Below are 24,311 nucleotides of genomic sequence, written 5' to 3'. Positions count from 1 at the left end.
AGGACATGGGTTAAGGGTGAGGGGGGAAAAGTTTAAAGGGAACATTAGTGGGGGCTTCTTCACACAGAGAGTGGTGGGAGTATGGAATGAGCTGCCAGACGAGGTGGTAAATGCGGGTTCTTTTTTAACATTTAAGAATAAATTGGACAGATACATGGATGGGAGGTGTATGGAGGGATATAGTCCGTGTGCAGGTCAGTGGGACTAGGCAGAAAATGGTTTGGCACAGCCAAGAAGGGCCAAAGGGCCTGTTTCTGTGCTGTAGTTTCTATGGTTCTAAGAAGGCATATAATAGAGCAAAAATTCGAGGGAAAGTTAGAGGATTGGGGAGGTTTTAAAAAGCAGAAGGCAACTAACAAAGTCATAAAGAAGGAAAAGATGGGATACAAAGTTAATCTAGTATTAAAGAGGATTTTAAATATCTGAAGAAACTTTTTAAGAGCAAAAGAGGTGAGAGTAGATGTTAGACCACTGGATAATGATACTGGAGAGGTAGTTATGGGGAACAAAGAAATGACAGACAAACTGAATAAGTATTTTGCATCAGTCTTCACTGCAGAGGACACTAGCAATATGTCAGAAGTTCGAGTGCTGACGGGCAGAGGTACGTGAAGTTGCCATTACTAGGAAGAAGGTGCTTGAGAAATTGAAAGGTCCAAAGGTAGATAAGGCACCTGGACCAGATGGTCTACACCCCAGGCTGCTGCAGGAGGTGACTAAAGAAAATGTGGAGATATTAGTAGTAATTTTTCAAGACTCAATAGATTATGGCATGGTTCTGGAGGACTGGACAATTGCAAGTTTTACTCCACGCTTCAAGAAGGGAGGGAATCTATTGTTAAGAATGTGGTTTTGGGGTATACTCAGAACCCGCTTAATACCAAGGATACATTCCTTGGAAGTGAGCGCTATGTAAATCAGTGTGGGGTCATTATAACATTCTGTGGATGGACGTTGTGTTTGATTTAAAATGAAATCAAACCTGAGGTGTATGATTTATTATTTTATGTGTACACAATAATTCGTGGAGTAACAAACGTGCAAATAGGTGTAACCTGTACATCAGTGGAGCAGCAACAGCAGAGGGGAGCAAATGGCAGATGGTGGTTACATCTTAGAGGAAGGTCCAGGCTGTGGGTCTTCCTCTCACTTTGGCTGCTTCTTCAAGTAGGCGTCGAGATTTGACTGCCTTTTAAGTTTCTTCTCATGAAGCAGTTCTCAGTAGCAGGAAATCATGTCTACAATACCTCTCTTTGGCTTGTTGCTTCACTCCCATTCAGGGTCAATATCGATGAACTGGTCCATGATTTGTGTGATCGTGGTGATGCTAGTGCTGAGGAATTTTGTGGTGAGATTTCTTGCTGGTGTTTCCTCTTCTCCATCTGTGTCCTCAGATTCACCCAGGATACGTTGCTGTGCCAGTTCTCGAAGCTATTCGTTATTAAGACTCTCACCATGAGAATTGCAATAACTCTTCAACATCATCATCATTAATGTTCTCTAATCCTGCTTCATTAGCCAGTTCAATGATGTTTGGATCACTGGTTCCGCCTGACATCCTAGGATGTCCTTGCGGGCTTCTGGCCATAGCTTCTTCCACACTCCTGTCATGCAGGTCTGATATTGTCTACAGCTTTCATGACATTGTAGGTTTTCCAAAATCGCCGAATGGTTTGTCTTGACCTTTCATTTCCTCTACAAGTTGCTTGAATGTGCAATAAAGGCAGTAGGCTTTAAAATTCGATACTACTTGATCCATTGGTTGGAGTAATGAAGTGGTGCTGGATGGAAGGTAAACCACATCTATAGGAATGCAGGTCCAAAGCATGTCAAAGTTATCAGGGTGGTCTGGAGTATTATCAAGCACCAACAATAGTTTAGGTTCAAGGTCATGCTCCTCACAATACCGCTTCACTGCTAGACAAAAATGTGAAACAAGCCAATTTTGGAAAACATCAATCTTCACAGGCTTTATTGTTTGATTTCCAAATCACAGGCAGATTTGACTTAAAAATGCCTTTCATTGTTTGTAATGTTTCAGTGTGATTGCCTTCGTAGGCCTTAACTTAAAGGTACCTTTAGCATTGCCTCCGAGAAAGAGAATTAACTGGCCCTTTGCAGCCTTGAACTCAGATGTGTGTTTCTCTTGGAGGTGGAAGTACGAGAAGGCATTCTTTTCCAAAATAGGCCTGTTTCATCCACATTGAAGACAAGCTTGGGTGGATAACTGTCCTTTTCGATTATGGCCTTCAGTGTTGCACGAAAATCCTGGGCTTCCTTGCTGTTTGCACTAACAGCTTCACAAAAGAGACATATGCTATGGAAGTCACTGCGCTGTTTAAATCCGTCAAACCAACTTCTGACTATGAATGTTACCATCGTATCATCTTCTTGAATGCTTCTTGCCTCTTCCATATTATTAGAGGCTTAGAGGTATGTTTCATTCCGTTTAGACGTCCACCCATTTTTTTTTAAAGCAAATGGCTTCTTGAGCAAGTCACCTTCATTGTAGAAGTTTTTTCTTCTTGTCTGCGTTTTTTATAATTGTTCTGATCATTGATGTAACCCGTTTTAAAGAGGTGCCAACATCAACCTGACACTCACCAGTTTCCAAATGCTCTATTATTTGCAATTTCACATTCATGCTAATGCTTTTCCTGGACGTCTTAGATGTTCTACCCTCTCTAGAAATTGCAGGCCATTTTCCAGACAATACATCATCACCAGGTGCCGTGCCCAGTTGGAGCTTTGACTGCCGTGGCCCACACACTCCTGTTTCGGGTCAAGTGGATCAACTCATTGATATTCATTTCCAGTTCTCTGGCTGCTGTCTCCATCATCATTTGTCTATGTCTTCCTCTTGCTTTCTTCCCTTCAATCTTTCCCATAATTACCGTGCATTCTAACTTCTCTTTCCTAATCACATGTCCAATGAAGTTATGTTGCCTTTTCATGATCTCATACATTATTTCTCTTTTTGTGTTTTCTCTGTTCATGACATCCTTGTTAGATATTTGTTTCCTCCATGATATTCTTTGCATCCTCCTCAAAAACCACATCTCTGCTGCTTCAATTCATTTCCTCATGTTACTAGATATTGTCCAACATTCTGAGCCATATAACATAACTGGATAAACATAACATGTCAGTACTCTGAGGCAGGTTGTCATGCCTAGTTTAGTATTGGGCAGTATACTCTTCATTCTTGTAAAGGTGCCTTTTGCCATCCCTATTCTTCTTTTGATGTCCATGTTGCACCTGCCATCTGATGTCACCCAGCTTCCTAAGTAGCAAAAGTTCTGTACTTGTTTTATGTCTTCCCCGTTTATTCTCAGCCTGCAGATAGGATTCTCCTTCTTTTTGGATATCACCATATATTGTCTTTTTGTAATTGATAGATAGACCCATTTTTGCACTTTCTTCAACAATTATATCAATTAAGCTTTGTAGTTCTTCCTCCGTACTTGCAATTAACACAGTGTCATCTGCAATTATTGATGCTTTTACCGCCAAGACATAGTCATAGTCATACTTTGTTGATCCCAGGGGACATTGGTTTTCGTAACAGTTGCACCATAAATAATAAGTAGTAATAGAAACCATAAATAGTTAAATAGTAATATGTAAATTATGCCAGTAAATTATGAAATAAGTCCAGGACCAGCCTATCGGCTCAGGGTGTCTGTCCCTCCAAGGAAGGAGTTGTAAAGTTTGATGGCCACAGGCAGGAATGACTTCCTATGACGCTCTGTGTTGCATCTCGGTGGTATGAGTCTTGGCTGAATGTACTCCTGTGCCCACCCAGTACATTATGTAGTGGATGGGAGACATTGACCAAGATGGCATGCAACTTAGACAGCATCCTCTTTTCAGACACCACCGTCAGAGAGTCCAGTTCCATCCCCACAACATCACTGGCCTTACAAGAGACAGTATAGGTGAAAAAAAAATGGAATAAATTGGTGAGGGAGCAAGAATGGTTACACACGCGGGGAGGCAGAGCTTGAGCTGATTGGCAGGAGGCATAGATGGGAATAAAAGGAGCTATTTCTATTTGGCTACTGATGACTAGTGGTGTTTCACAGCATTCTGTGTTGGGACAACTTTTTACATTATATGTCATTGATTTAGATGACAGAATTGCTGGCTTTGTGGCTGAGTTTGCAGGAGAGGCAAAGATGGGTGGAGAGGCAGGAAGTGTTGAGAAAGGAGAGGGGCCACAGAAGAACTTAAGCAGATGAGGACAATGGGCAAAGAAGTCGCAGATGGAAACCAGTGTCAGGAAGTGTATGCTCATGCACCTTGGTAGAAGAAATAAAAGCATAGACTATTTTCTAAATTGAGGGAAAATTGAAAAATCTGAGGATTTGGGAGTCCTCGTGTAAGATTTCCTAAAGGTTGATTTGCAGGTTGAGTTGGTGGTGAGGAAGGCAAATGTGATGTTAGTATTCATTTCAAGAGGACTAGAATATAAAAGCCAGGACGTAATGTTGAGGCTTTATAAAGCACTAAGCCCGCACTTGGGGTATCGTGAGCAGTTTTAGGCCCTTTATCCAAGAAAGGATGTGTTGCCACTGAAGAGGATTCAAAGGAGGTTCACAAAAATGATTCTAAGATTGAAATGCTTATTGTATGAAGAGCGTTTGGTGGTCTGGGCCTGTACTCACTGGAATGCAGAAGAATGAGAGAGGAATGTTAAAAGGCCTGGACAGAGACCTATGGTTTGGGAGTCTTAAGACCAGAGGGGACAACCTCAGAACAGGGGGATGTTCATTTAGAACAGGGATGAGCAATTTCTTTAACCGAAGAGTGGTGAATCTGTGGAATTTATTGCCACAGGTGGTCTTGGAGGTCAAGTTGTTGCGTATATTTAAGGCAGAAGTTGATAAATTCTTGATTGAGGCATTGAGGGGTATGGGAAGAAGGCAGGAGATTGGGGCTGAGAGAAGTGTATCAGCAATGATAAAATGGTGGAGCAGACTCAGTGAGCCAAATGACCTGCTTCTGCTGCAATATCTTATATCAGAATCAAGTTTATCATCAGTCGCCCATGTCATGAATTTTTTTGTGACGGTGGTACAGTACAATATGTAAAGTTACTGTACTGTGCTAGCTTTGCATAAAATGCCTTTAAAAAGTATTCACCCCCCTTCCCTGACAAAGGGTCTCGGCCCAAAACGTCGACTGTGCTTCTTCCTATAGATGCTGTCTGGCCTGCTGCGTTCCACCAGCATTTTGTGTGCATTGCTTGAATTTCCAGCATCTGCAGATTTCCTTGTGTTTGCACCCACTTCCCTTGGAAGTTTTCATAATTTATTGTTTTACAATGTTGAGTCACAGTGGATTTAATCTGGCTTTTTTGACACTGGACAAGAGAAAAATACTCTTTTGTGTCAAAGTGAAAACAGATCTCTGTAAAGTGATCTAAATTAATTACAAATATAAAACACAATAATTGATTGCATAAGTATTCACCTGCCCCCCCCCCCCCCAGGTAAGATGACACACAAAATCATCACCGGTGCAGCCAATTGGTTTTAAATGGAGATCTGTTTTTGGAGACCTGTGTGCAGTCAAGGTGTTTCAATTGATTGTAGTAAAATTACACCTGTATCTAGAAGGTTCAACTGTTGGTGAGTCAGTTTCCTGCAAAAACTACACCATGAAGACAAAAGAACATTCCAAGCAACTCTATCAAATGGTTATTTAAAAAACACAAGTCGGGAGATGGATACAAGACAATTTGCAAGGGACTGAATATCCCTTGGAGTACAGTTAAGTCAATCATCAAGAAATTGAAAGAATATGGCTCAGCTGTAAATTTGCCTAGAGCTGGCCATCCTCAAAAACTGAGTGAGCATGCGAGAAGTGGACTAGTGAGGGAGACCTGTGGCAACTCTGGAGGAGTTAGAAGCTTCAGTGGCTGAGATGGGAGAAACTACACATACAACAACTGTTACCCAGGTGCTTCACCAGACCCAGCTTTATAGGAGAGTGGCAAAGAGGAAGTCACTGTTGGTTTTAAAATAAAAACACTCACATGAAATTTTGGCTAGAGTTTGCCAGAAGGCATGTGGGAGACTTTGAAGACAGCTGGAAGAAGGTTTTATGGTCTAATGAAACCACAATTGAGCTGCTTGGCCATCAGCCTAAACACCACACATCATCAAAAACACATCATCCCTACCGTGAAGCATGGTGGTGGCTGCATCATGCTGTGAGGATGCTTCACTGCTACAGGCCCTGGAAAGCTTGTGAAGATGGAGGATAAAATAAATGCAGCAAAGTACAGGAAAATCCTGATGCGGTCTGCAAGAGAACTACGACTTGGGAGAAGACTTGTTTTCCAGCAGGACAATGACCCCAAGCATAAAGATAAAGCTACACAGGAATGCCTTAAAAACATGGAGTGGCCAAGTCAGAGTCCAGACCTCAATCCAATTGGGAATTTGTGGCTGTACTTGAAAAGGGCTGTTCCCTCATGATCCCCATGCAATCTGACAGAGCTTGAGCAGTTTTGGAAAGAAGAATGGGGTAAGACTGCGGTGTCCAGATTTGCAAAGACCTATCCACACAGACTCAAAGCTGTAATTGCTGCCAAAGGTGCATGTACTAAATACTGACTTGAAGGGCATGAGTAATTATGCAATCAATTATTTTGTGTTTTATATTTATAATTAAATTACATCTCTTGGTGGAGATGTTTTCACATTGACACTAGTATTTTTCTGTTGATCAGTGTCAAAAAAGCCAAATTAAATCCACTGATGCAATGTTGTAAAACAATAAACACAAAAACTTCTGGGGAGGGGGGAGGTTGAATACTTTTTATAGGCACTGTATAGAAACATAGAAAACCTACAGCACAATACAGGCCCTTCTGCCCACAAAACTGTGCCAAACATGTCCCTACCTTAGAACTACCTAGGCTTTACCCATAGCCCTCTATTCTTCCAAGCTCCATGTATCCATCCAGGAGTCTCTTAAAAGACCCTGTCATTTCCACCTCCACCGCCACCGCTGGCAGCCCATTCCATGCACTCATCACTCTGCGTAAAAAAAAAACTTACCCCTGACATCTCCTCTGTACCTACTTCCAAGAACCTTAAAACTATACCCTCTCGTGCTAACCATTTCAGCCCTGGGAAAAACCTCTGACTATCAGGGATGAGCCTAAGACTTTTGTACAGTCATGTTCTTCAGCTGTGGTCTAAAATTGTTTAACTGTAGTATACTTTTGAAGTTTCCTATTAGTTTTTCTTGTATTTTTATATAGATCAGAATCAAGTTTATCATTTATTGGCATAAGTCATGAAATTTGTTATTTTGTGGCAACAACACATTACAGGCATAACAAATTACTTTAAGTTGCAATAAAAATAGTGTGAAAGAGGAAAAGCAGGGTAGTGTCCATGGGTTCATGTACTGTTCAGAAATCTGATGACCGAAGGTAAGCTTTCTTAAAATGTTGAGTGTATGTTTTCAAGCTCCTGTGCTTCCAACCTGATAGTAGCAATGAGAAGGCATGTCCCAGAATGTGAGAGTCCTTACTGATGGATGCCACTCTGTTGAGACACCTTCAGAAATAGATTAACAGCCTGTGTAGAAACATCCAAATGTTGGTTTACAACTTCATTCCCTATTCCTGTATCACTTGAATCCTCTAATATCTGAATAAAGTTAGTATTCCTGTGTCTAGTGTCTGGGGTACGGAAGAAATTTCTCGTCATTTCAGTATTAATTGCTATGCTCCCTTTGAGACTGTGACCCCTACTACTTGACTCGTGTAGATCAGGTGGTGTCGCAACAACAACCATACACACAATATCAGTAAGACCAAGGAATTGATTGTGGACTTAAGAAAGGGGATATCTAGAGAACTCAGTTCTCATTGAGGGGTCAACAGTGGAAAGGATGAGCAGTTTCTGGTTCCTGGTCTCAGAGAATCTATGCACATTGATGGAATCACAAAGAAGACACCAGCGGCTCTACAGCATTAGGAGTGTTAGAGATTTGGTATATCATGAACAACACTTACAAATTTTTATAGATGTATGGCAAAGAGCATTCTGATTGGAACCACCAGTACACAGGAATGCAAGTGGTTGCAGAGGGTAGTAGACTTTGTCAGCTTCATCAGTCACAACTGTCCCCACAATAGAGGACATCTTCAAGAAGCATAAACATGAGGAAGGCTGCAGATGCTGAAAATCCAAAGCAACACACAAAAATGCTGGAGGAACTCAACAAGTTAGGCAGCATCTTTGGAAATGAATAGTCAGTCAACGTTTCGAGCCAAGATCCTCCTTCAGGACTGGCAGAAGTTGTGGAGGATAATGTGTTGGATGCGGAGGCTGATGTGGTGATAGGTAAGGACAAGGGGTAATCTGTTACTAGCTGGCGGGAAGATGGATTAACCATGAATGTACAGGAAATTAAGGAGATGTGGGTGAGGGCAGCATAAATTGTTGAGGGATGGAAACCCTCTTCTTTAAAGGAGGACGTCATCTCTGATGTCCTGGAATGGAAAGCAGCTTCCAGATGTGGGGGCAGGTGAAGAAACTGAGAAAAGGGAATAGCTTTTTTTTAGAGGAAATAGAATGGGGAGAGATGTAGTCAAGATAACAGTGGGAATCAGTAGGTTTATAAAAGATGTTGGTTGACAGATTATCTCCAGAGATGGGGATCTTCAGGAAGCAGTGCTTCAAGAAGGCCACATCCATCATGAAAGACCCTTACCATCTGGACATCCCTCTTCATTCCTACCATCAGGGAGGAAGCACAGGTGGATGAAGATGCACACTCTTTTTAGGAAAAGCTTTTTTCCCCTCTCCAGATTATTTTTTAATTTATAGATTTTGTATGGTTGCACTGTGATAATAAATATGATTCTTGCACTAGGGCAATGTTGAAACTCAAGCAACTACAATGAGCTGTCGGTTATGTGAAGTTCATAGAACCATAGAAAATAGGTGCAGGAGTAGGCCATTCGGCCCTTCAAGCCTGCACTGCCATTTATTATGATCATGGCTGATCATCCAACTCAGAACCCTGCACCAGCCTTCCCTCCATACCCCCTGATCCCCGTAGCCACAAGGGCCATATCTAACTCCCTCTTAAATATAGAAACATAGAAAATAGGTGCAGGAGTAGGCCATTCGGCCCTTCGAGCCTGCACCGCCATTTATTATGATCATGGCTGATCATCCAACTCAGAACCCCGCCCCAGCCTTCCCTCCATACCCCCTGACCCCTGTAGCCACAAGGGCCATATCTAACTCCCTCTTAAACATAGCCAATGAACTGGCCTCAACAGTTTGCTGTGGCAGAGAATTCCACAGATTCACCACTCTCTGTGTGAAGAAGTTTTTCCTAATCTCGGTCCTAAAAGGCTTCCCCTCTATCCTCAAACTGTGACCCCTCGTTCTGGACTTCCCCAACATCGGGAACAATCTTCCTGCATCCAGCCTGTCCAATCCCTTTAGGATCTTATACGTTTCAATCAGATCCCCCCTCAATCTTCTAAATTCCAACGAGTACAAGCCCAGTTCATCCAGTCTTTCTTCATATGAAAGTCCTGCCATCCCAGGAATCAATCTGGTGAACCTTCTTTGTACTCCCTCTATGGCAAAGATGTCTTTCCTCAGATTAGGGGACCAAAACTGCACACAATACTCCAGGTGTGGTCTCACCAAGGCCTTGTACAACTGCAGTAGTACGTCCCTGCTCCTGTACTCGAATCCTCTCGCTATAAATGCCAGCATACCATTCGCCTTTTTCACCGCCTGCTGTACCTGCATGCCCACTTTCAATGACTGGTGTATAATGACACCCAGGTCTCGTTGCACCTCCCCTTTTCCTAATTGGCCACCATTCAGATAATAATCTGTTTTCCTATTTTTGCCACCAAAGTGGATAACTTCACATTTATCCACATTAAATTGCATCTGCCATGAATTTGCCCACTCACCCAACCTATCCAGGTCACTCTGCATCCTCTTAGCATCCTCCTCACAGCTAACACTGCCACCCAGCTTCATGTCATCCGCAAACTTGGAGATGCTGTATTTAATTCCCTCATCCAAGTCATTAATATATATTGTAAACAACTGGGGTCCCAGCACTGAGCCTTGCGGTACCCCACTAGTCACTGCCTGCCATTCTGAAAAGGTCCCGATTATTCCCACTCTTTGCTTCCTGTCTGCTAACCAATTCTCTATCCACATCAATACCTTACCCCCAATACCGTGTGCTTTAAGTTTGCACACTAATCTCCTGTGTGGGACCTTGTCAAAAGCCTTTTGAAAATCCAAATATACCACATCCACTGGTTCTCCCCTATCCACTCTACTAGTTACATCCTCAAAAAATTCTATGAGATTCGTCAGACATGATTTTCCTTTCACAAATCCATGCTGACTTTGTCCGATGATTTCACCGCTTTCCATATGTGCTGTTATCACATCTTTGATAACTGACTCCAGCAGTTTCCCCACCACCGATGTTAGGCTAACCAGTCTATAATTCCCCGGTTTCTCTCTCCCTCCTTTTTTAAAAAGTGGGGTTACATTAGCCACCCTCCAATCCATCATTCATTATATCATCTAGTACTTGAAACAAATTGTCTAGCTCCTGTTTGCCAAGGACAGGTAAACTGAGTTGTGCTGATTATACACAGTGGCCAATTTATTAGGTACAGTTGTACACCTTAATGTAAATATACAATTAGCCAATCATTTGGCAGCAACTCAATGCATAAAAGCATGCAGACATGGCCAAGATGTTCAGTTGTTGTTTAGACCAAACATCAAAATAGGGAAGAAATGTGATAATAAGTGGCTTTGACTGTGGAATGATTGGTGCCAGACAGTGTGATTTGAGTCTCTCAGAAACAGCTGATCTCCTGGGATTTTCGCTTACAGCAGTCTAAGAGTGACAGTGACGTAGATGAAAACAAACATTAATGAGAGAGGTCAGAGGAGACTGGTTCAAGCTGACAGGAAGGCAACAGTAACTCAAATAACCACCTGTTACAACAGTAGTGTGCAGAAGTAGTTCTCTGAATGCACAACACGTCAAACCTTGAAGTTGTTCTGCGGCAACAGATACCACAGAGGCCACATTTTTAGGTACAGGAGGTACATAATGAAGTGCCCACTGATTGTATGTTCTGGAAGAAAGAAAACATGAGTTAAATCCATGTGACTCAAACATTGCCTATGGGAAGTGGAGGACTGGTATACTAGTCTTTGAGAAAATTTAGAGCAAACTCTAGGATGGGGAGATCAGCAACCAGACAAAATATAGAAAATATCCAACTGGTGGTGAAGGGATAGAATCTGGACTCTTTGGCCATTCCTGTGAATGTGCTGGGGACCAGCAGCAACTACATCATGTTTGACAAAGTGTAGCTGCAGCCTCTTGAAGCCGAGGTGATTCATTGGGCTGAGAATGCCAGTGCTGAGGACTGGTTAGTGCCAGATTCTCAACAGAGGTCGAGGGTTCAAGCCCAAGTACTTAGTTTCTTGAAATGTTTGACAAATATAAAAGCATAAATGTGGATCAGTAAATTGCAAACAGTGTAGCATGAGATCTAATTTCATGTAAAACTGATAGAAATCAAAATTCTTTGCTTTCTCTCTATCTTGCTTATGTCGCATGCCTTCTCTCCCCTCCACCCTCTTACTTGTAATTGGGAAGAAGGTTAGTTCGCAGCCAAATAATTTGGAACTGAAACAAAATAAAATTACAAACACGAGAAAATCTGGAGATGCTGGATTCCAAAGCAACACACAAAATGCTGGAGGAACTCGGCAGGCCTGGCAGCATCTGTGGAAAAACGTAAACAATGTTTTGGGCCGAGAAGCCTTCATCAGGACTGGAAAAAGTTTCTCATCTTTTTTCCCCAGTCCTGTTGAACAGTCTCAGCCTGAAACGTCAACTGTTTACTCTTTTCCTTTTAAAGTAAAATGCTCTGGCCAAAGATTTCCCCTGGTGAATGGTTGAGAATTGCAGTTGGCCCTGTTTCTTCATGGCTTTGTACAAGCAGTATGTTCTCTAATTCAATTGTAGTTATAAATAAAAGAAAACAAACGTTAATTGTTACCATGCTACTTGCTGTCATTTCCACATTTCTTCGGATTGAATCTGGTTATTTTGAAGTACTTTCCAAACCAGACATTCAAGTTTAAATTGAGGCACTAAGTTTTATCCAAATCAAAGCGTTCAGTTCTTTAGACAAAGTATTTTAAGTAACGTTATAGGCAAATCCATAGAGGAATTTTGAATGGATGAATAGTTGTTCATCCCACACCTTAAGATCTGAATATACAGCACTTCAACTATCGTAAATCAAAACATTGCACAACATTGAATTCTTTGTTTAATAAAGCTGCCTTAGAACAACGTAGTTATTGAAGAGACTTTTGATTTCAGTTTTATTTCTGAATGTTAATGGTAAACTGTATCTTCACACATCCTGTTTACAGTTTGAGTGCCATTGCGGGTGGTCTAACCACGTGTTAGTTGAAAATAAGACTCAGTTTTGTGCCCCGTATAATTTTAAAGATCTGCTTTTGTCCAAAGAAAGCTTAGTCACATGTTTAGTTTAAATGTTCAAAAATTCCACTTTAACCTCTCGCCTTTGAATTTTATTCTGTGTATAACATCCTACCACGGAACCAAAGAGGAATTCTTTTCATTTTTCAATATGCTATCAGGAAGAAATAACTACTTTATACCACACAAAATAACTTTGGCAATAAAATTAGAGGTTGTCAAAAAATGGCGAGAAAACATTAGTTACTAAAATAAAAGTCATTTGGAACAGTGCTTAATTGGGAGTTCCACAATATTTAAATGCAAGAGGAACAGGAGTAGGTCATGTGGTCATTGAAATTTCTTCTGCTATTAATATGGCTGATCTTCTACCTTGGTGCCATTTTCCTACAGTCATTCCTTTCAGTGAAGTCAACTGACAGCCTCCACAACCATCTGGGGTAGAAAATTCAAAAGACTTATTACCCATGTCACCAAAACAAAACAAAAGATATTAAAAATACTCATTGGTACTTTGGACATGTGGTTGATGTTTAGAGATCTCTTGCAGGATGTTAGGGATAAATTTGTCCCGGTGAGGAAGATAAAGAATGGTAGGGTGAAGGAACCATGGGTGACAAGTGGGGTGGAAAATCTAGTCAGGTGGAAGAAGGCAGCATACATGAGGTTGCAAGGATCAGATGGGTCTATTGAGGAATATAGGGAAGCAAGAAAGGAGCTTAAGAAGGGGCTGAGAAGAGCAAGAAGGGGGCATGAATGCCTTGGCGAGTAGGGTAAAGGAAAACCCCAAGGCATTCTTCAGTTATGTGAAGAAAAAAAGGATGATAGGACCGATTAGAGATAAAGGTGGGAAGATGTGCCTGGAGGCTGTGGAAGTGAGCGAGGTCCTGAATGAATATTTCTCTTCAGTATTCACCAATGAGAGGGAACTTGATGACGGTGAGGACAATATGCGTGAGGTTGATGTTTTGGAGCATGTTGATAGTAAGAGAGAGGAGGTGTTGGAGTTGTTAAAATACATTAGGACGGATAAGTCCCCAGGGCCTGACGGAATATTCCCCAGGCTGCTCCACGAGGCGAGGGAAGAGATTGCAGAGCCTCTGGCTAGGATCTTTATGTCCTCGTTGTCCACGGGAATGGTACCGGAGAATTGGAGGGAGGCGAATGTTATCCCCTTGTTCAAAAAAGGTAGTAGGGATAGTCCGAATAATTATAGACCAGTGAGCCTTACGTCTGTGGTGGGAAAGCTGTTGGAAAAGATTCTTAGAGGTAGGATCTATGGGCATTTAGAGAATCATGGTCTGATCAGGGACAGTCAGCATGGCTTTGTGAAGGGCAGATCATGTCTAACGAGCCTGATAGGGTTCTTTGAGGAGGTGACCAGGCATATAGATGAGGGTAGTGCAGTGGATGTGATCTATATGGATTTTAGTAAGGCATTTGACAAGGTTCCACACGGTAGGCTTATTCAGAAAGTCAGAAGGCATGAGATCCAGGGAAGTTTGGCCAGGTGGATTCAGAATTGGCTTGCCTGCAGAAGGCAGAGGGTTGTGGTGGAGGGAGTACATTCAGATTGGATGGTTGTGACTAGTGGTGTCCCACAGGGATCTGTTCTGGGACCTCTACTTTTTGTGATTTTTATTAACGACCTGGATGTGGGGGTAGAAGGGTGGGTTGGCAAGTTTGCAGACGACACAAAGGTTGGTGTTGTAGATAGTGTTGGGATTGTCGAAGATTGCAGAGAGACATTGATAGGATGCAGAAGTGGGCTGAGAAGTGGCAGATGGAGTTCAACCCGGAGAAGTGTGAGGTGGTACACTTTGGAAGGACAAACTCCAAGGCAGAGTACAAAGTAAATGGCAGGATATTTGGTAGTGTGGAGGAGCAGAGGGATCTGGGGGTACATGTCCACAGATCCCTGAAAGTTGTCTCACAGGTAGATAGGGTAGTTAAGAAAGCTTATGGGGTGTTAGCTTTCAAAAATTGAGGGACAGAGTTTAAGAGTCGAGAGGGATAGAGTTTAAGAGATGCAGCTGTATAAAACTCTGGTTAGGCCACACTTGGAGTACTGTGTCCAGTTCTGGTCGCCTCACTATCGGAAGGATGTGGAAGCATTGGAAAGGGTGCAGAGGAGATTTACCAGGATGCTGCCTGGTTTAGAGAGTATGGATTATGATCAGAGATTAAGGGAGCTAGGGCTTTATTCATTGGTGAGAAGGAGGATGAGAGGAGACATGATACAGGTGTACAAGATATTAAGAGGAATAGATGGAGTGGACAGCCAGCGCCTCTTCCCCAGGGCACCACTGCTCAATACAAGAGGACATGGTTTTAAGGTAAGGGGTGGGAAGTTCAAGGGGGATATTAGAGGAAGATTTTTTACTCAGAGTTTGGTGCGTGGAATACACTGCCTGAGTCAGTGGTGGAGGCAGATACACTACTGAAGTTTAAGAGACTACTAGACAGGTATATGGATGAATTTAAGGTGGGGGGTTATATGGGAGGCAGGGTTTGAGGGTCGGCACAATATTGTGGGCCGAAGGGCCTGTAATGTGCTGTACTATTCTATGTCAGGTACACGAGGAAAGAGAAATGTGTTTCAGCTCAAATACTATTTGGAAAATAAAACAAGTTGCAGAGATAGTAAGTGAGAAATAGGACAAAGGGCTTTGGGAATGCGTTACAGTGACCATTCATTTTATGGGAGTAGTTAGAGAGAAAATGAACAAGCTGTGGGGTAGCAACACACAGGAAATACTGGAGGAACTCAGCAAGCCAGGCAGCATCTATGGTAAAGAGTAAATTGTTGACATTTCGGGCTGTGACCCTTCATCAGTTACATGTGTGCTGCTTTGGATTTCCAACATCTGCAGATTTTTTTGTGTTTGTGAAGCTGAGGTAGGAGCAGGTAAGAATAGGAAGTATTTTATTGATCCCAAATGGGAAAATATTTCATTACAGCATCAACATTTAAAAACACAGCCATAAAATAATATGAACTAATAAAGTACAGATTAATATACACAATAATTTACCAATGTACAAACGTACAATGTGTACATTGCTTGACTGAGAATACACACAAAGCAATGTGGAAAAAGTAGCAGGCTGTAGGACAAGCTCATTAGATCAATTATGGAAAAATGGGTCAGGCAGTACCTGTGGAACATTAATTCTCCATCACACCCCTTGTGACTTTGTTATTGGCATCTGTAGCAGGGTATGGTGGTATTTTTTTTCCTGGATTTACAAATTGGTGCCTATTAACTTCACCTCCTCCTGTAAAGATTAAGCTTCATACCATAATGCATGCTATCACTACCAAATTACACTTCAGTACAAAGGTTCAAAGGTACAATTTAATGTCAGAGAAATGTATATAAGATTCATCCTGAAATGCTTTTTCTTCGCAACCATCCATGATAACAGGAGTGTCCCAAAGAATGAATGACAGTTAAATGTTAGAACCCCAAAGTCTCCCCCCCCCCGCTCCCCTCCCTCTTGCGCATAAGCAGCAGTGAGCAACAATCCCCCTCCCCCCCCCACCGGCAAAAATAAAATGCACCCGCTACCAGCACTGAAGTGTGAGCAAAGCAAAAGCAAAGACAGACTTGCAGTTACCCCAAAGACAACATTGTTCACCCGATAGTCCGACATGCTGCAGGCTCGCTCTCTCCTAAGAAAGGAGAAAGAGGTGACTCCATTTTCCAACAAGCGGAGAAAGATAACAAACAATTCACTGGTTTACAATGTTAAAAGTCTGTTACGTCGCTTTTTTCAAGCTCTGTGCCTGAAAATCGCAAGGATCCCGGGTCCCCAGACACACAGCAAAAGTTCCGACTCCCCCAACGACACACGGGTCTTCTGTGGCGACACTGACCCTTGATCCGCTCATCTCCAGTTACTCAAGATCCCAGGCTTCTGAATTCGTGCTGAAATCTTAGGTCGAGACTTTGGCATGCTGAACAGTGGCCAATTGTGGAACCCCGAGAGCGGGTCCCATTCTCACAAAGAACCGTAGTCAGCGTGTAACTTCAAAATGGTCCAATTTTGCCTTTGCCTCATTTGTTGAACCTACATCCATGCCTTATTACATCTAGCCATGACTAGCTGATTTCTTTCCGAACATAGACATCTACAGCATATTACAGGCCCTTTTGCCCACAGTGTTGTGCGACCATGTAACCTACTCTAGAAACTGCCTGGAATTTCCCTACAGCATAGCCCTCTATTTTTCTAAGCTCTATGTACCCAAATAAGAGTATCTTAAAAGACCCCTTTGTATCTGCCACCACCACCATCGCCAGCAGTGCATTCCACGCACCCACTACTCTGTGTAGATAAACTTATCCCTGATATCACCTCTTTACCTACTTCCAAGCACCTTAAAACTATACCCCCTTATGTTAGCCATTTCAAGCTAACTTATTTTGTTGTCATCCAGAACCTTGCTGCTAGTATTCTAGATTGTACTAAATCATGTTTGTGTGTAATTCCTATGACGGTTAACTCCTGAATAATGTTCTCCACCTTGATTGTAAATCCTTCCATGGTGTTGGCTCTACTTATTCCTGTATTTTTGTACAACTTTCTAAATCTTCATGTTAACTACACTTCTCCATGCTAGCCTCTTTTTTTCCCCTCTCCCCCTCCCCCCTCCCCCCCTCCCCCTCCCCCTCTCCCCCCTCCCCCTCTCCCCCTCCCCCCTCTCCCCCTCCCCCCTCCCCCTCTCTCCCCCTCTCCCCCTCTCCCCCTCTCTCCCCCATCTCCCCCCATCTCCCCCCATCTCCCCCCTCCCCCATCTCCCCCCCCCCCCTCTCCCCCCCTCTCCCCCCCTCTCCCCCCCTCTCCCCCTCTCTCCCCCTCCCCCCCCTCTCCCCCCTCTCTCCCCCCTCTCTCCCCCTCTCTCCCCCCTCTCCCCCCCTCCCCCCTCTCTCCCCCTCTCTCTCACCCCTCTCCCCCCTCCTCCTCCCCCTCCCCCCTCCCCCCCGATTTTAATCTACAAATTGAGAGGGAGAAGGGAAAATCGGAAGTGTCAATATTACAGTTGAACAAAGGGAACTATGAGGGCTATGAGGGAGGAGCTGGCCAAAGTTCAATGGAACAATACCCTAGCAGGGATGACAGTGAAACAACAATGGCAGATATTTCTGGGAATAATGCAGAAGGTGCAGGATCAGTTCATTCCAAAGAGGCAGAAAGATCCTAAGGGGAGTATGGGGAGACCGTGGCTGACAAGGGAAGTAAAGGACATTATAAAAATAAAAGAGAAGAAGTATAACATAGCAAAGACGAGTGGGAAGCCGGAGGATTGGGAAACTTTTAAAGAGCAACAGAAGATAACTAAAAAGGCAATACATGGAGAAAAAATGAGGTACGAAGGTAAACTAGCCAAGAATATAAAGGAGGATAGTAAAAGCTTCTTTAGGTATGTGAAAAGGAAAAAAATAGTTAAGACCAAAATTGGGCCCTTGAAGACAAAAACGGGTGAATTTATTATGGGGAACAAGGAAATGGCAGACAAGTTGAACATGTACTTTGGATCTGTCTTTGCTAGGGAAGACACAAACAATCTCCCAGATATAATAGTGCCCAAAGGACCTAGGATAATGGATGAACTGAAGGAAATTTATATTAGGCAAGAAATGGTCTTGGATAGACTGTTGGGTCTGAAGGCTGGTAAGTCCCCGGGACCTGATGGTCTGCATCCCAGGGTACTTAAGGAGGTGGCTTTAGAAATCGTGGACACATTGGTAATCATTTTCCAATGTTCTATAGATTTAGGATCAGTTCCTGTGGATTGGAGGGTGGCTAATGTTGTCCCACTTTTCAAGAAAGGAGGGAGAGAGAAAACGGGGAATTATAGACTGGTTAGCCTGACGTCGGTGGTGGGAAAGATGCTGGAGTCAGTTATAAAAGATGAAATTATGACACATTTGGATAGCAGTAACAGGGCCAGAAGGTCTATTTTATTGAATTGGAAAGAGATTAATCCTCCTAAGGTATTTCATTGGTTTTCACAAACTATGCTGTGTTTGAATTTGGAGAAAATTAGAAGTGCAGTTTATGACCCTTCTATCAAGTTTGAAAAAACTTGGAGGCCATTCATTCAGCATTTTCACTTAATGTAATATCTTTATTTCCAAACCTATTCTATTTCTCTGTATTGTTGTTGGAGGGGAATGGAGTCGTTGGCACTGAGGTTTTCTTCTTTTTCATTTTTAAGTTCTTAGATTTGCCCAAGTCTTTTAGTTTAGTTGATTAATTTTGTCTTTCTTTTGGGTTGGGGTTTTCTTTTTGGTTTTGTTTTTTTTTCTTTTACATGTTTTTTTTTTAGTTTTTTTTATCTGTTTTATCCGTTGTTAGTTTTACATGATTGGGAGCTTTGTCAAATTTCAATATTGGACTTTACAATTACTGTTTGTAAGTGTAACAATTTATCTCCTATTATTTGTATCATTGCTATGTTTTGTTTATATATTCTAAAATTAATAAAGAGATTGAAAAAGAGAAAAGGATAGCAGTAACAGGGTCAGTCCGAGTCAGCATGGATTTACGAAGGGGAAATCGTGCTTGACTAATCTTCTGGAATTTTTTGAAGATGTAACTATGAAAATGGACAAGGGAGAGCCAGTGGATGTAGTGTACCTGGACTTTCGGAAAGCCTTTGATAAAGTCCCATATTGGAGATTAGTGGGCAAAATTAGGGCACATGGTATTGGGGGCAGAGTACTGACATGGATTGAAAATTGGCTGGCTGACAGGAGACAAAGAGGGACGATTAACAGGTCCCTTTCCGAATAGCAGGTGGTGACCAGTGGGGTACCACAGGGTTCAGTGCTGGGACCGCAGCTGTTCACAATATATATTAATGAATGGAGGGATTAAAAGTAACATTAGCAAATTTGCAGATGACACAAAGTTGGGTGGTAGTGTGAAATGTGAGGAGGATGTAATGAGAATGCAGGGTGACTTGGACAGGCTGGGTGAGTGGGCGGATGCATGGCAGATGCAGTTTAATGTGGATAAATGTGAGATTATCCACTTTGGTGGTAAGAACAGGAAGGCAGATTATTATCTAAATGGAGTCAAGTTAGGAAAAGGGGAAGTACAACGAGATCTAGGTGTTCTTGTACATCAGTCACTGAAAGCAAACATATAGGTACAGCAGGCAGTGAAGAAAGCTAATGGCATGCTGGCCTTCATAACAAGGGGAATTGAGTATAGGAGCAAAGAGGTCCTTCTGCAGCTGTACAGGGCCCTAGTGAGACCACACCTGGAGTATTGTGTGCAGTTTTGGCCTCCAAATTTGAGGAAGGACATTCTTGCTATTGAGGGAGTGCAGCGTAGGTTCACAAGGTTAATTCCCGGGGTGGCGGGACTGTCACATGTTGAAAGATTGGAGCGACTGGGCTTGTATACACTGGAATTTAGAAGGATGAGAGGGGATCTGATTGAAACATATAAGATTACTAGGGGATTGGACACGCTGGAGGCAGGAAGCATGTTCCTGCTGATGGGTGAGTCCAGAACCAGAGGCCACAGTTTAAGAATAAGGGGTAGGCCACTTAGAATGGAGTTGAGGAAAAACTTTTTCACACAGAGTGGTGGATATGTGGAATGCTCTGCCCCAGAAGGCAGTGGTGGCCAAGTCTCTGGATGCTTTCAAGAAAGAGGTGGATAGAGCTCTTAAAGATAATGGAATCAAAGTTTATGGGGATAAGGCAGGAACTGGATACTGATTGTGGATGATCAGCCATGATCACAGTGAATGGCAGTGCTGGCTCGAAGGACCGAATGGCCTACTCCTGCACCTATTGTCTCTAGTCTCCCCCCCCCCCCCCACATCTAGGTTTAGTTGTACCATTGGGTGTACTTTTGGCTCCCAAGTTACTCATCTTAACTATTTCATTTGGGTTTTTCAAAATCTCTTTTTGTCCAAGCTTGTGGGATACTGAGATGTTTTAATAATTGTTTGAACTTGTCCAGAAAGATATCAAACGATTAATACCCACTAACCTATACTTCAGTTTTGAGAGCCAATTTTGAGACAAAGCAGCAAACAAGGAATGGAAGGGTTTGCAGGAGATTATTTGCAGAATATTACGAATGCAAACCATCTTGCAAAAATGTATTTTGAAGCTTTTTTGTATAGTTTGGCCTCCAGTTCTTGTTGATTTCCATCTTACTCGGCACATTAATTGGTGAGAAATGGAGTCCATCATGGTCTTGTGTCCAGTCTCCAGGCTTCTTGGTTCCATGCTGAATATTCCACTACAAATCTCACCAAACTCTCTTAAGAGACTCAATCAGCCCAAAAACGCACAATCAAAATGTAAATCATATTTTCCAATCATGTGCCTAGTAGTAGAATCATATTTGAAAGAAGTTGTTTTATGAACTGTCCGAAGGATATTGCCATTGGTCGCGTTGTTTGCTGATGTCATCTTCGCTTCCTTACCTACACCTTAAAATAGGATGACCAAAACTCTACACCGTATTCTAAGTGTGTCCTCAGAAATGACTTGTGCAACTGTAACATTGTCTGAACTTTTGTACTCAGTGCCCTGATTTGTGAAGGCCGGTATACTAAACATCCTTTCAATGACCATGTCTCCCTGTGATGCCACTTTCAACAAACTATGAACTTATACTCTTATGTCTCTCTGTTTCAGTACATTCCCCAAGTGCCCCTGCCACTCATTGTTCAAGTTCTTCTTTGAACTGATTTTCCAAAATCTGTTATCTCACACTTAACTGTATTGAACTCCATTTGCCACCCTTCAGCCCACTTCCCAAACTGAGCAAAATCTCCCTGTAGTCTGTGATAACCTCCTTCACTATCTGCAACTGCTTACTACATATCGTTTGGGGTTAGTGGTTAGCACAACACTTTGTAATACATGTCGACCTTCACTAATCCGGCACCATTGAGACCTGGGGAGTGCCAATTTAGTGAAAATGCTGAATTACAGAAGGATCACATAAGGCATAACGAGTGCCGGATTATTAAAGGAACCGGATTACGGGTAGTCAGATTAGTGAAGGTCGACCTGTACTGGTGAACTGGGTTCAATTCCCACTGCTACCTGTAAGGACTTAGTATGTTCTCCCTGTGACTGTGTGGGTGTTCAGATTGTCTCCCACAGTCCAAAGATGGTAGGACTGTGGTTGGTAGGTTAATTGGTCATTGTAAATTGTCCCTTGATTAGGCTGGGATTATATCGGGACATTGCTGGGCTTATTCTGCGCTGCATCTCAATAAATACATAAGCCAGGCCTGCTGATTGAGCCTTGTGCATTCACATCCGAATTATTTATATAAGTGAGAAATAACAAAGATCCCAATGCCATACCATTTATCATCAGTCTCCACCCTCTACTTCCAATCTCCTAGCCAATTTTGAATCCACCTAACTAACTACTTGGATTCCATGGTTGTTAACCTTCCAGACCAGTCTTAGTAGCCAGCATCTACTGAGACAGCCTCATTTACCCTTTTGGTTACCACTTCAAAGAGCACAGAGTGATTTGATTTTCCCATACACTTAACCATCCTGACTCCTAACGAAACCCTTATCTAAATGTTAATAAATTCTGTCCCTCAGGTTCCATGCAGTAATTTTCCCACCGCCGATGGCAGACCAACCAGCCTGTAGTTTCCTGGGTTGTCCTTGCTACCCTTAAATAATGGAATGTTAGCCACCTTTCCAGTTTTAGGGATCTATAAAGCCTCGTGAGATTTTCCTTAACCTCACCTGCCAGAGCCATCTCTTGTGCTCTCTTTACCCTGCTGATTTCTATCTTAAAAAAGATAGGTATGTTTCTAAATGTGCATATCCTTAATGCGTTTATAGTCATGGGGGTACTTACTTCTCCCCCCCAGCCCCCAAAATGTGTGCTTCCTCCTTTTTCTTTCAATATTTCTCATCAGCCAAGGTTGTCTAAACTTACCAAGTTTACCCTTCACGCTAACAATGATGTGCTTCCTCTGTATTATTGATAGCTCGCTCTGAAGTCTCCCATATGCCCTTCATGTCTTTCCCATCAAATCATTTTCCTGTCTTAAAACTAGTAGAATTATGATCACTAAAGCCAGGGCACTCCCTGACTGCTACCTCATTTACCTACCTTGCTTCAACCAGCATGAGTAGGTCACTCTAATTAAATGAAAGTTTTCTATTAATATAACCCTGTTATTCTTACAACTGACCAATTTTTTTTGCACTCTGCTGCTCAAATTCCTGCTGACTTTTGGGGATCTATAATATAGCTCCACTAGAATGACACTCCCTTCTTGCTTCTAAATTCTACGCACATCCCCACACTGGTGGATCCTGCAAGGATGTAATTTCTAAGCAAACTGATACAGTCTTCTACCAGTATCAATAAGTCCTCATTCCAGAAGTGAATTTGCTTGTTTCTTTCATTCATAAAATAATTTGTCAGCAGTTGATGCTCTACCCTAGTATTGTATAAATCACTTTGGCAATCTTCTAGCAAAATGTTGCATACAGAAAATAGCTGATAAAATATGAGGCTGTGTTGATACCAAGACTATTGCTGGATTGGGTTTATCTGTCAATCCATTGGTAGTTTTAAATACTTGTATGAGTATTTTCAGAACGTGCTTTTTTTTAGAGATTGGGCATGATACATCTTGCACAGGTTAATTGACATGTAAAGTGTTTGACTTTTGCTTGTAAAATGTTGATTATTCATGCTGGCCGTATGTAGTTTAGGATATGTAGCTTGCCTTGAGATTCCATATTTATGTTTTAATACAAACCCATTTGATTCTAGGCCTTTCGGGATGAGCTTGAGGTCCTCATTCACGAACAGATGAAAAAGGGTAATAATCCTGTGGGCCTGCTTGCCCTGCAACAAATAGCAGATTTTGTAATGGCAAGTTCTGTTGCAACTTTACCTTCAACACAACTTAGTAAGTGGCTGTAAAGACCTTTTCTACTTAAAATTAGAGAATGTAGAGTTGCTGCCTCAAATTCTGACAAGTTTTACATTTTCTTTAGGCCTAGGAATTGCCACACCGATCAATGATCTTCATGCCATTGAATCTGCTACCTTTGCGAAAGGAGAGAAGTTGATCCGCTGTAAAGTTGCGAGCCTGTATAGAATGGTAGATCTCTTTGGATGGGCGCATTTAACCAATAGCTACATAACAGTAAGTATCCATTTTGGGTTTAAGATATTTTTGGATCATAACATGCTACAGTCTGTTACTGAAGTGATAACAAGGTGTCTAGAATATGATAATAGGGATGGGCAAAGTCAAAAAGTTTACGATAAAGAAATTGTTCATTGAGTCTTTTAGATTGTTGTAGTATCCAGTGGGATTATTAAATATTAGTACACGTGTGATCGGAGCTCCATTTCTGGAGTGTTTCTGAAGTTAGTACTCATTACAATCTTGGTTCAAAATTACAGATTATCTCTATCAACTCGGAATTTAACCTGGACAAATGTGAAGTATTGTGCATTGGTAGGTAGGTCAAAATTAAAGAGACAATACACCATTAAAAGCAAGACAGTATTAAGGAGCAGAGGGATCTTGGGGTTCCAAGTTCAGAGCTCTGAAAGTGGCTACACAGATTGATAGAATGGTTAAGAAGGCCTATGACATGTTTGTCTTTATTAGTCGAGGTGTGAGTTCAAAGGTTAGAAAGTTATGTACAGCATTATGAAACTCTAGTTAAGCTGCATCTGGTGTATTGCATACAGTTCTGGCCAATCCA

The 24,311-nt window shown here is 42.1% G+C and overlaps 1 protein-coding gene across 10 annotated transcripts in view; it reads left to right on the top strand.

Annotated features, from left to right (window-relative positions):
- add3a (adducin 3 (gamma) a) overlaps positions 1 to 24,311 on the top strand; it is a 246,688-nt gene that overhangs the window by 138,705 nt on the left and 83,672 nt on the right. For all 10 annotated transcript variants that reach the window (XM_063071246.1, XM_063071242.1, XM_063071248.1 and 7 more), the window contains 2 exons: positions 23,362 to 23,500; positions 23,589 to 23,740. In XM_063071246.1, coding sequence (XP_062927316.1) covers positions 23,362 to 23,500; positions 23,589 to 23,740 — 291 coding nt within the window. The remainder of the gene's footprint in view (positions 1 to 23,361; positions 23,501 to 23,588; positions 23,741 to 24,311) is intronic.

Source organism: Mobula hypostoma, chromosome 19 (assembly GCF_963921235.1).
Source record: "Mobula hypostoma chromosome 19, sMobHyp1.1, whole genome shotgun sequence".
Taxonomy (NCBI): domain Eukaryota; kingdom Metazoa; phylum Chordata; class Chondrichthyes; order Myliobatiformes; family Myliobatidae; genus Mobula; species Mobula hypostoma.
The sequence above is the reverse complement of the archived record's forward strand: the minus strand, read 5'-3'. Positions and strand labels throughout refer to the sequence as shown.